This window comes from Adiantum capillus-veneris, chromosome 21, assembly GCF_014529385.1.
Source record: "Adiantum capillus-veneris isolate H3 chromosome 21, ASM1452938v2, whole genome shotgun sequence".
NCBI lineage: Eukaryota > Viridiplantae > Streptophyta > Polypodiopsida > Polypodiales > Pteridaceae > Adiantum > Adiantum capillus-veneris.
Window position 1 is genome coordinate 34,429,276 of NC_140951.1, and position 13,050 is coordinate 34,442,325.

The following is a 13,050-nucleotide window of genomic DNA, read 5'->3' on the forward strand; positions in this document are numbered from 1 at the left end:
TGGAGGAGGAAACAAGTATACAAGGGAATCGCACGTTCCCTAAGGTTTATAATAATAGGGTGAGGACGGTCCCACCTCTTTGCTATACCCACTTATGATTTTTATATTTTTGGGGCACTATTAGAAGAGCACATAATGCATTGATCATGATCTGTGAGCCCGTTTCTAATTTCTTTTTATTGTTACGAACATACATCAGTTGACTTCTAATTTTTCATTCTTGCCAAGTCTGGGCGACTGATAGCGTGTATACACACGCTTTAGGATCAATTTTCAACACAAAATACAAGAAAATACCTATCCTTCATTAAAACATATTTAATGGTGATTTACTTCATGAGTGTGTGACTTGAATCGTATAATGTCCCATGAAGTAATCATGGCACATTAGTTTGTTATTGCATGGCACATACTCAGTGGGACTCTGCTCTTAGATGTTGAAGTTAGCTCAAAAATGAAGAAAGTTCGCCTTTTGAACTACCTAAAACGCGGGCGCAAGAAAGGGGACAACAGAAGCGCAACAGCCTTGATGGGACGCAAGCAGCATGGAAAAAAGATCGAAGGAAAGTCTGCGTGCTAACCTCAGCAGCAGCAAAGCGCCTTCCATTAGGCCAGCTAAAAATAGGGTTTTCACGGAGGCCCACATTTCTCTATATATTCGTAGCGGTGCGCGTTTATGTGTGTGTGTAATAGCTGTACCAGCTTCAGCCAAGCGCCTCCATTCACGGAGCAGACGAGTGCTCTGCCAGTGTGCCACCCTTGCTACAGACGAGTGCTCTGCCACCCTTTTTACGGATGAGAATACCTCCAGCTGTATACAGAATAGAGTACCCCTGCTTTACTCCCTCACGGACGCAGAGTACGCCTACTGCCCCTGTTATATACCGTCATTGCGCTCTCCTCCCTCAACCGAGTCCTCTCTCCTGCCCATAACAGAGTACTCTGTTTCTTCCTTCGTTCTTTGACAATGGTGGTCGATCCTCTTGCTCTTAACAACGAGGAGAGCCACGGCCATGCTCTTAGCGATAAACAGGAGCCGACCAACAAGCTTGAAGATGAGCTTTTGCTGAGTGCTTGTACCGGAGCTTTCATCACTCCTCTCAACAATGCATTTGGGCAGGCCTTCAGGTAGCTCAAAACACACCAGTGCTGTTCTTTCTTTCTGGGCTGATGTTAGCAGGTCCTTGGTGGGATTGAGCATCCTTATCCTGTATGAACAATCCAAGTTATGTCTTCAGATGCTTTAATACTCCCATGCTCAATATTTGACCTTACTCTCAAGGTAGGAAATGTGGTCCTCGTAGTATGGATTTTTATTTTTTTGGAAATCCCGCTTGCTTCTTCAAAAAATAAAAGAGGACTGGAAGAAACAGTTTTCGGAGCAGTGCTATTTAAGGAGACAATCTGCAGCACAGCCCCTTATTTTCTGGTTCCCATTCAACCTGACCTTTCTGTTTTGTAAAAACATGCAGAGTTTACAATGAGGGGGAAGGTGCCAGGCGGCAAACCGTGGAGGACTTCTACCGAATTAACCACATAAATCAAAATTTGGACTTTGTAAGTTGTTTGTTCCCATTTTGCAATATACTTGGAACATGAAAAATCTTCATTTAGCCAGAAAGAAGCCCAGTGATAGTCTTTGACTTCAGATTGGCACAGATTGCTTTGAAACAGGCTGTGCATGTCTATTTGCATTAAGCATGCTTGGCCACTACCATAACTATCCCTCTCTATGAATCACTGTAGACCTTTGTCTAGGGAGTGCAATTTGTGCGCAAGATTTGGTTTTTATATGCCTGTTTTGTGTGACATGTGCATATGACATTTTATTTGTGACTAGTCATGCACGTGCACTTTTTACTTTATGATTCTGGCTCTAGATTCACTTGGGAATGTGCAGACATCACCAAAGGCAGCAGTACGTGCTTGGTCATAAATGAAATGAAATGTTATATTAATGTCTTCAAAAGGCCAAAGTGAATTATGAGATCAGAAAGTTACAATGTGGTGGATCAGATACAAAGTCTGAGTAACAAAAAAAAAAAAAACTATAGAATCCTAAGCCGCTAGATGTGAGCTAAGTAGCTAGCTTGGCTTGTGTAAAATATGAGCAGGGGTTAGGGGGTAAAGTGAATGGGGGGACTAAGACAACACAGTGTGGGTGTATCCCCAGAAAGAGCTAAATCATAGGAGATCCAACATCGGTCACTGTCGGATCTCATCAATCTCCTTCATGGTTAGTAGTCTGACTGGGCGTCCAACTCTGTTTGGATAATGTCATGTGGTACTGAATCCTTGGCCCTAATAAGCTGCACGATCATAGAGATTAGAGGTTTCTCCATGTCCCCCCATCCATCAGTGCGACCCGACCTCCCATGATGGTCCAATGAAGGTCCCCATATCTCAGCTCCATAGAGCAATGCGGAAGCCACCAAAGTGTCAAAGAGCCAGAGCCTCGTCCGAGGCTCCTGAAACTGAACCCGTGAACACATCCTCTCCAATCTACCCAATGCTACATAGGCTCTGGTCAATCTAGTCTTTGCTGCTCTCCTCAATGGAATGCTGGTCCACTAGAGACCACCCCAAGGTAAGTGTAAGAATCTGTATACTCCACTGTCTCCTGGCCGTATGTGAATGCGGGTGCTGACCTCCGATCCACTGTGGGGTGGTATTAAACACCATAACCATGGTTTTACCAAGGTTGACGGACAAACCACTTTCATGGGCAAACCTATGCAAAGCATCCAAGTGATGTTGCATCCCCTCTGGAGAGTCGGAGATCAACACAATATCATCAGCATATAACAATAGTGGAATCCATGTCGCTGCCAGCTGTGCACCTCTATCACCATCTCTCTCAATATACTCAGAAACCTCATCCACATACATATCAAATAGAGTAGGAGAGAGCGGGCATCCCTGCTTCACTCTGATAGTGAAGTGAACTAATGTAGATAGCCCCTCTGAAGTGCATACATGCCCCACTACTGACATGTATAATGCCATGATCCCATAAATCAGCTCTGTGGGATCTCTTATCTCCTGTAGTCTGCGCATCAATCTAGCTCTGGGTACTGTGTCAAAAGCTTTGCGGAAGTCCACAAAGCTACAATAGATCCGTCTCCCATGTGATTTGCCCTCCTCAATAATGGCTTGAGTGTCAAGATGTGGTCAAGAGTAGAAAACCTCTCCTGAAACCTGCCTGCCTAGTTGCGCGTATGCCCTCCCTCTCTACCCATCTACTTAGCTGCTGCTCAAGAACGGACGCGTACAACCATGCCAACGTGTGTCCAATCATGATAGTGCGATAATTCCCAAGCTCCATAGGGTCTTCTGATTTGAAGATAGGTACAATAGTAGGTATGTTCCAAGTATAAGGCAAGCGCTCACACATGGCACGGTTCTAGAAGCTTTGCAAGCAGATCCCTGGCATGTATAAAATGCTTAGCCACTAAGCCATCATGGTCCCAATCCTCATCCTATCGATTACCTTCTTCACCATCTCGGCGGTGAAAGAAGTACATGTGTGTGGCATGGACTCGGGGGGCCGAGAAGGGGTGGCTGTCCCGGAACTGTGTACAAAGATGGTGTACTGGCCCCAGGCCTCTGTAGAGGTAATGGCAGGAAGTGGAGAGTGCTCATGAAAGAGTCGCCATGTCTCACGTGAGTCTCGACTCAAGAATAGTTGGTATAGATCCTGCTCTAGTCGAGCCAAAAATGCCGTGTTCTTCCGCTGCATTAGGCATTGGAAGGCACTCTGTGACTGTCTATGAGTGATGTCCGCCAAAGGCCCCCCTCTGAAGCTTGGCTCTCCTCTCGCGGCACTCCTTATCATACCAACCATTTTGGGGCATGCTCCCAGAAAGTCGTCTCTGCTCAGGTTGGTTGTGTGGGTATGCCTCTGCTGTTGCATCATGCAATGTTTGTGTCGGTATAGTAGTAAGCTCCTTCAGAGGTCGCCCTGGCTCCTCAGTGCAGGCGTCTGTAGGTCCCATCTATGTAGACAGTCTCCCGTGTAAAGGTGTAGCGAGTAGGCGCTGCTATCCGTGGTATGTGTGCTACACTAAACTGGAAAGAGATGGTCATCGACACAAGGGCATGATCTACTACCACACCAACAGGTCTGGGTCCAACCGTGAGATCATGGATACTAGAGATGAAGCTCTGTTGTGTCATGACATAATCCACTATGCTAGCTCCGTGTTTGTGTGGAAAGCATGTAAAACCTCCCGCAGTGGGAAACCTATGTAGGCCATTCAAGATGGCCAATCCATGTGCAGTCCCCATGTCTATCAAGTGTCGTCCATACTCAGTATGCTCCACATCCCGTGTTAGTCTAGACAGGCCCGTCTCTGCAACATCCAACTCCCTCAGCATCTCCTCTGAAGTATCATAAAATATTGTCTGGTGATGAGCAGTCCTAGCATTGAAGTCCCCTGGGATGTTAATGTCACCATCTCTAGAGAACTCCAATATGTCATCATTCAAAATAGAAAAGAGGGATTGTCCTCTTGGTGGTGCATATACTGACGTACTTGGGGGAAAGTAACAAATAGCAATGTAAAGATATCTGCTTGACTGTGCTCTTAATCTTACCCGCATGTACCTAGCATGCTCATCCCCGCGGGCTATATGTATCAATGGCTGCAACTCCTCCCTGAATAACACCGCCACTCCCCCTGAGCCCCGCTCTTTGTGCTCATTAACCCCATCATAGTCATGAGTTCTTTTACCTCTTCGTCCACATCATCTTTGTCTTTAACGCCACAAATTCTCGTATGTAAAGTGCTCGTATGTCTTCTTTGCTCCTCTTCTAGTGTCAGGTCAATAATGATGGGTGTGGACGTTGTTTCCTTGCCTTTGCCTTTCTTGGCAACCTCGATCCATTTCTCGGCCTCATCCGCTTGCTGTGGAGTCTTTGGGTAATAACGTCCACCCAAGAAGTTGTCATTTCTTTGTGCTGCTCTTCCCCCTCTTTGATGGCCCGCACTTGCTCTTTAATCGTGTTGAGTTCTTCTATTACTGAGGGTTGCACTTGAAACTGGCCCGTAGGGCGGTAGACTTTGGCTTTCACCCGAAACTTTAAGCTGTAACACACAGAGAAACCTTGTAGAATGAACCTGTAGCGGGAATTAACACTTCAAAGCACACACGGCTCGGAAGCTAGAATGCTCTGAGCAGACATGTAGGCCCCAAAAATTGGCGCCCCTTTTGGTATTTCTTTATTCCTTTAGAGGGTAAAGTTACAAAACTAGAGTTCTGGGGATCTTCATCTGTATCTAACTAGATCACACATATTTAGGCAAAATTTCGGCAGCATAACCGTCCCAAAAATCGCCCTGAACAGATACCCCTGCTGAAACTTGCTTCCAGAGACATAAAACCTCTGTTTTCAGCCCAAAAACAGCAATTACATCTCGCTGTATTCCTTGGTTTTGACCTTGTTTTCAGCCCTAAATAGTTCCGGAACTGTCCTAACAGTGGGGCATCGTTCCCAATGCTTCTGGCATCCATACGGCTGCAAAACAGTCCAAAAACAGCGCATAACCAGCACGGAAAATGCACCTGTAAGGTGAGGTTATCACCCTCACCGGTGCCTGCTTTTGGAGTAGCTGTTAGCTACTCCTGTTCCTGCTCAAAGAGGCTCTTGCCTTGGCACAAAAGCATAGGACCACACAATTGTACATAGGTCAAATGAAGAGCCCTCTTGTGAAGCATCACGTTACTGCACGTAGGGGAGAGAGAGAGAGAGAGAGAGAGAGAGAGAGAGAGAGAGAGGTGGAGTGTGTAGGATATCACTTCTTGCATTACATTGTACATGAGAGGGAAAGCTTGCCCACAATAGATTTTGTACCTGCAACAATCCACCATACGGCTGAAAAACGCAGCCCTCTCTTAAGTTGGAAAATGCCAAAAATGTGCCAAGTGGCACTCATGCATTAATTCCCCGCTTTGGATCTTCATGTCTAAAAATATCTCAACTGATTGCTCAGTTTACTTAGCAGCAGAGTAATGAAATCTTCCTCTTGTCATTCTGGAGCTAATGACGCGAACATGTTTAATGCCCAAAATAGCAATTTCCTAAATTTTAGGAGATGCTTTCATTGGACTCTCACTAGTCATCTGACCATCTTTCACCACTTGGACCACGTTCAGAAATGAAATGTAGCCCAGTTCTTTGGTGATTTTCTCTAGGTGACCCCAACTTGTCACTCTGCCTCTATGTAGTTAATTTTCTAGTATCCACTAACTTGTTAAGTGCGGCGAGGGGACCTAGATGACTTTGAACTAAGCCTAGACACCCTTTTACTAGTGGGATTCGAATGCCGTCCAACTTCCCGTGTCGCAACCCAGTGATGTGGCGTGCCGAGTACACACACATCAGTCCTAATGGCTGACGGAAATGATGATGCGTGGCTACACCGTACGAACAACCCCCGGAATTTGCGGCGAGTTTCACGGAACATTGACGTGGCAGCAGAGTACGGTAAAAAGCATAAGCGTGTGCTGTTTTTGGCTACGCAGATGGGTTTCTTTTTTCTATGCAAATTCAGCCAGCTTTTTGCTATGCAAGAGAGAGAAAGAGAGACTTGCTTTAATTGCTTTAGATTTACAAGCAGAGAGAGAGAGACTTGCTTTATTTTACAAGGCTTTTGATTTTCAGCTCTGCTTTTGGCATCCCTTGTAAACCTTCAAATAAGTGGGCAGGCCTCCCACATCTGGACGCAGAGTCTGAGAGTGAGAGCCTCCCACTTGTACTTTTGCAACAGATTAATACAAAAAGAAATACCGAAAGGGGCGCCAGTCTTTGGGGCCAACATCTCTAGGCACGGAACTCCGTTGGGCCAGTGTCGAATCAATTGTGAACTGTGTGAAGTAAATTCTTGTGGTGTCGTGGTAGTCTCGACTTGGAGTGTCCAAGTCTGTTACAGTGGTATCAGAGCGCGGTCGGTTTCTCTTCTACCGGGAAATCCGATCCTTTTTTTTTTCGCGGCACTTATGGCTTCAGGCAGAGATCAATCGACTCCCTCTGCATCTGGAGATGCGGGAGGAGACCACGAAGAGATTCACGCAAGGAGTGTGGCCCGCCTCGACCTACTCCTGTGGAGCTTGAAGAGATGGAGCGTCGACGATTGATCGACGGCGCAGGAAAGATGATGCTAAATTTTGTGAAGGACTCGAAATTCGCAAAATGAGTCCTTCGCAAAATTTATGACTTAGACCTCCTTCGACGAGGTGTATGCACAGTGGCAGCAGACCACAGAACCACCTCCCAAACTAGTACTCAAGAAACCTCCTCCTGTTTGAGCAGGAATTAGAAGAGGTGGTTGATGCATGGATTTCTGAGCTTTTTGACGCGCAGAACAATGCAGAAAAGCATGACAAAAAGCAGAAGAAAGGAACTGACTTCCCGGGTTATTTGGGTCGTCAGTCTACTTTTGCCTCGGCCAAAAAGGAGAAGAAGCATGTGCGGTTTGAAGGATTACCTAGTTCCTCTTCTTCTGAGAGTTCTTCTAGCTCTTCCGATTCGAGCGAAGAAGACAGAAAAGGCAAAAAGCGAAGCAAAAAGCAAAAGGGCAAGAAAAAGGCAAAGAAGTCTTAATCTTGCCCAATTTCGGACAGTTCTACGAGGACTTGTCTTCAGATAGTTCGGACTCCGACGATCGCAGATTCTATGCAAAAAAGAAGAATTTTTACAAAGCCAACCAGTATGACTTTCTGGAAGATAAAAGCAAGAAAGTCCGAGAGTTCAAAGAAGGTGGACAATTAGTTAAATTTAATACGTCTTCTGGTTTTCGAGATGCTTCGAAGGATTTAGCCTTCATATAGCAGTTTGACATAGCTTTCTCTGGAGGGCGTTACTCAGAGCACTCCAAGATTCGGAGGGCTACTTCCTACTTCAGGGGAAATGCTCAAACTTGGTGGTCCACGCTTCTGTTGAACAGGAAAGCGCCAGTTAAATAGCTGAAATTTAGAAGGCTTTTTATTTCTTCTCGGTTGACTCGAGAGTACGAACGCGACATACAAACTGCTTGGAACTATCTTCGGATGACCAAGAAGGATACTTTGGACGCATATTGCGAGAGATTCTGGAGTTCTTTTCTACTAGCCTCTTTATTTAAGAAGATCTCGTTCATGGATTAGATTGAGCGGTTTACCTTGGGTCTTCCTACAGAGATCCGAGATCACTGCTTAGAGCAAACGTCAGATTCCATTCAGGAATTGATGAGTCATGCGAAACGGGATTTTGCCATTCATTTAGGCATTTTTACCTACCCCATAGATGAAATCATGACACAAAGGAATCAACAGACTTCGAACAATGAAAGTAGAAAGAACAAGAGTAACCCAAAAAGAAAGAAAAGGATGCACGACCCAAGCTTACTCTTTCACAGAGAGCTCTTTATATCAAAGAGGGGAAGTGATTCGGATGCGGGGAAACTGGGCATATCTTAGCGAAGTGCCCTAAAAAGTCACTAAAGGAACAAAATGACAAGGATGAAGACATGCCAGAGAGTTCGAAAGCAGCTGAGGAACGTGGACGAAAAGGCAAGATGAAAGCAAGACTGGTTGTAGATTGCATGGGTATTGACCCAAGCATGATTGCTGAGAGTACAGAACTTTACCGAGCTTGGGACAAAGTGAAAGACCAAGAAGCCCTGATTTTCTTTGATGGAGGAGCCAAGGCCAACTTCATTTCTCGTGAATTGGCGGCGCGGCTCGAGATCACACTCGATTGGATGGGACCACTAGTAGAGGTAGTTCTAGCGGCACCCGGCAGGGATGTAGCCATTACAGCTGTCATTGGCAAACTTCAGTTGCATTGTCAGGGGTATTTGGGGCATGAGGACTTTTACATAATGCCTTTGGAAGGTTCTGATGTCCTCTTGGGAATTCCCTGGTACCACAAGAAAAATGCCGTGGTGGACTATCGGCGAGAAAAGCGACTTTGACCACAGAGAAGGGTAGAATTATTGTACTCGATGTAAAACTTAAGGGCAAGTCTGTCCCTATTGTATCGGCTTCGGCCATTTCAAAATTAATGAAATCCAGTCTGTTTGTTTACTCGATCTTCTTGAGAGAGATGAACGATGAGAACATGACAAATATGTCTGAACTTGATAAAGAACGCCAAGATTTTTTCCACACTCATGCCGATTTCTTCTCAGAGGGCCTGCCAGGCAAGTTACCACCCGCTCGTCCTGAGGATCATACCATAGATCTGATACCTACCTTACCGTGTGAGCCGAGTCCAGAACGAAGAAATTATGAACCAAGTGAAAGACCTCTTGGAAAAGGGTCTTGTCCAGCCTAGTACTTCACCATATTGCTCTCCAGTGTTGTTGGTTTTGAAGAAAGACGGATCTTGGAGAATGTGCATCGATTATAGAGCTCTCAACAAAATCACCATCAAGAACAGATTTTCGATCCTAGGATCGATGATATACTTGCAGACTACAAGGATCCTCGTGCTTTAGCAGGATCGATTTGAAGAGCGGATATCATTAGATCCGAATCGCGCAAGCAGACGTCTACAAGACAGCCTTTCGAACGACTTTTGGGTTATTTGAGTTTTTGGTGATGCCTTTTGGCTTAACCAATGCTCCTGCGACATTTAACCGGATGATGGACATGATTTTTTTAAGAGTACAAGCTATTTCTTGACACTTTCTTTGACGACATCATTGTTTTCTCTGAGGGTGAGGCAGAACATAGAGAACATCTGCTTCAGATCTTTCAGGTATTACGAGATCACAAGTTAGTGATTAATGCGAAGAAAAGTGAATTTTTCCTACCAGAGATACACTTTTTGGGACACATTGTGTCAGCAACTAGAGTGCAGATGGACCTGGCCAAGATAGAGACTATCCGTGATTGGCCCGATTTGAAGAACGTCCATGAAGTTAGAAGCTTCTTGGGTTTGTGTTCGTATTACAAGCGGTTCATTTGAAAGTTTGCAGAGGTTGCTTCCCCTTTGCATATCTTGACACAGAAAGGAGTACCTTTCTCGTGGGGACCCACAAAGGTAAACTGCCTGTCAGACACTGAAAGAGAAATTGACTACATGACCAGTTTTGACTTTGTTGGACTTGCGGAAGTTATTTGAAGTATATTGTGATACTTGTGGTCGTAGTCTGGGTGCGGTCTTAATGCAAGAAGGCCATGTCATTGCTTACGAGAGCCGATTGTTCTCAAGGCCGAAATTGACAGCACAGCTTTATGAGAAAGAGCTTTTGGCGGTCATCCATGCTCTGACTCAGTGGCGGCACTACCTACTCGGAGCGGATTTTATTGTCTTTACAAACCATCAAAGTTTACGCTACTTCTTGTCACACAAGCAACTATCGGAAAAGCAGATGCAGAGGGCGGACATCTCGTCACAGTTTCACTTCCAGATTGTCCATGTTCAGGGACAGGAGAATTTGGTGGCAGATGCTTTGTCTCGGAAGCCGTTGGTTTTGGCTATTTCCGCTATACATTATAGGAGCTTCGAGGATATGGTCGATCAGTATGCCACGGATATTGATTTTGCATACATTTTCACACGGATACGGGATGGGGAGACAGTAGCGGGATATTCCATTCGGGATGGCTACTTGATGAGGAAAACCATGTGTGTTACATAGTTGTTGAGGGAAAAGGTTCTGACCGAATGCCATTGTCCACCTTTTACGGTCATCGCGGCATTGCTACCACCTTGAAAGGGGTAGAGAGATACTTCTTTTGGCCGACACTCAAGAAGGATGTGGACGAGTTTGTGTGTAGTTGCTTGGTATGCCAGAAGGTCAAGTTTGACAGGCATAAAGCACAGGGATTGTTACAACCTTTGCCCATACCCCCCGGGAAAGTGTAAGGTGCAGCGGAATGAGTGTTGTATTTTCTCAAGATTAGTGATCTTTATTGCTCGAGGTTCCTTTTAGTTCTTAGGGAAGGAGAGAGTCTTCCGTCTATGGAGAGTGCTATGATCACGAACAAAGTGAGTGGATATTGTGCGTGCAAGTGAATGAGACCGAGAGAAAAGAGAGAAAAGAGATACGACACCCGAGAGGTTGTAAAACCCTCCTCCGAAGGCCCCACTCTCGTCGTCGGCGAGAGTGGTCTACTTTGATTGTACAAAGGTGTACAATGCGTATGCAATGGACTGATGCAACTTGGACTATGCCGATAACGATCACGACTTGATGGCTGAAATCTGTGGTCTTTTAACTGCTGATTTTTCGGACTGTTTTGGTGGCTGAAAATGACTGTTTTGGCTGCGTTTTCTTGGGCTAAAGATGGGGGAACTTCTGCAACCAATATGGGGCTGATTTGCTACTGTTCATCTGCTGAAAACCTGCGTTTGTCAATGCTGAAAATCTGCGTTTTTTATGATGATATGGCTGGCTGAAAAACGCTGAGATCTGCAGGTATGGCTGGCGTTTTTGCAAGGAAAACGCTGGCTGAGATCTGTAGCGTTTTTGCAAGAAAAACGCTGGGGTTATCTATTGTTGGCGAGGGAAGAATCTGCAACTGCTGGGGTGTGATGGCGATGGCCTGCTGTGGAAGAAAACGCTAAGTCTGGAAACTTGTCCGGCGAGGATGGGGATCCATAACGTTGGGGGTGCTGGGGGATACTGCTGAGAAGTTGCCTGTTGAGCGGGAAGCTATTGCTACCTCTTCTGCCAAATAGTGCTAACTTGGGTTTGCTTATATACAAACTTAGCAAAATTGCCCTAGCTACTTTTGTTGGAAACTTACTTAAAAATAATAGGTGAAAATAACCAAAAATAGGAAAAATAGGCAAAATGCACTGGAAAATTCCCCCAACAGAATTCCGATGATCATGCTATGTGCAACCGGAGGATATGTATCTATGCTAAGTGACTGGGCATGCACGGTCTACGAATAGACTCACAAAAGTGCCAGATCACTGCTAATCTAAACTGACTGGACTGATTGAACCCTGCTGTGATGTAGCTTGTCCACGGACACATAGGGTTGTGATGTGTCACGTGACATCCCCTCCGTTTCAAAGTGAGGTACTGGTACCGAACTGTATGGCGTCGAGGGAGATCGCCAATAGCATCCAGAATCCTGGAAGGGACTCTTCGCCGGCCCACTCTGATGTGTGGGTCGTGCGGTACTTGAACTTCATATAGGTCTGCAACGCTTGCTTCTTTGGGCCGCGCCGAAAGCGACTCAAAGTCTTCTGTGGCTCCTTTGATGCTTCAACTTCGTCTAGAGTCCTGCTTCTTTCGTCTTCAAGAATCTCCATGTGTGAAAATTCCTGAAACAATCTCCAACACAAAACCATGAACATACCCATTCCATGTAAAGTGAAGGAAAAAAATCTCGTCTTCTCTAAAGACTGTGTATGCAAGGTAGATGAACATAGAGACGGAATGACAACCCGTTCATCAAACACATGCAAACAATGAGATCGAATCTTTTCTGTTTGATCGAAATCAATCAGTTGTGGCAAATCACAATGGAAATGACCATGCTTGGTGCTCATACTTTCATGTGCTCGTTCAGAAACTGTGTCATGCCAAGGAAGAGACATGGAATGTGACTTCCTTACATACATACTTTTCAGCTTTTCATGAAAAATCCGCATACATTCGTGCTCATTCATGAGAGAAACGTGCTCAACATACAATATGTCATGCCTAGGAAAAGGGATCAATGATGCTGACTAAAATACAGGAAACCTTCACGAATGAAACATTGGAACAATGCGTGCGTATCAATCGTGCGAACACATAATACTTCCTGTGAGGGTTCTTTGGACCAAGGCTCAAGAGCCAAGATCGCTTCTTCGGGATCTATCGAATCGTCTTGTGGGGGATCTGTGGACCTTGACTCGAAGCCAAGATCGATTCTTGGTGATTGATTGAATCTACAACGAGGTTAGCTTCGCTAGAAAAAGCATCCACTAACACATCATCCTGGTGAACAATCACATCATCTTCATGCAATTCATTATTCATCATGCTTGTGAGAAATCACATCTTGATCATGCAAATCATCATGCTTGTGAGAAATCACATCTTGATCATGCAAATCATT

At 45.2% G+C, this 13,050-nt stretch overlaps 1 protein-coding gene across 1 annotated transcript in view; it reads left to right on the forward strand.

Moving 5' to 3' along the window:
* Window positions 1-516: 516 nt before the first annotated feature.
* Window positions 517-13,050, forward strand: part of LOC147430762 (inositol oxygenase 1-like) — a 28,934-nt gene continuing 16,400 nt past the window's right edge. Inside the window, exons 1-2 of the mRNA XM_086493328.1 lie at window positions 517-1,128; window positions 1,473-1,557. Coding sequence (XP_086349454.1) covers window positions 968-1,128; window positions 1,473-1,557 — 246 coding nt within the window. The 5' untranslated portion in view covers window positions 517-967. The remainder of the gene's footprint in view (window positions 1,129-1,472; window positions 1,558-13,050) is intronic.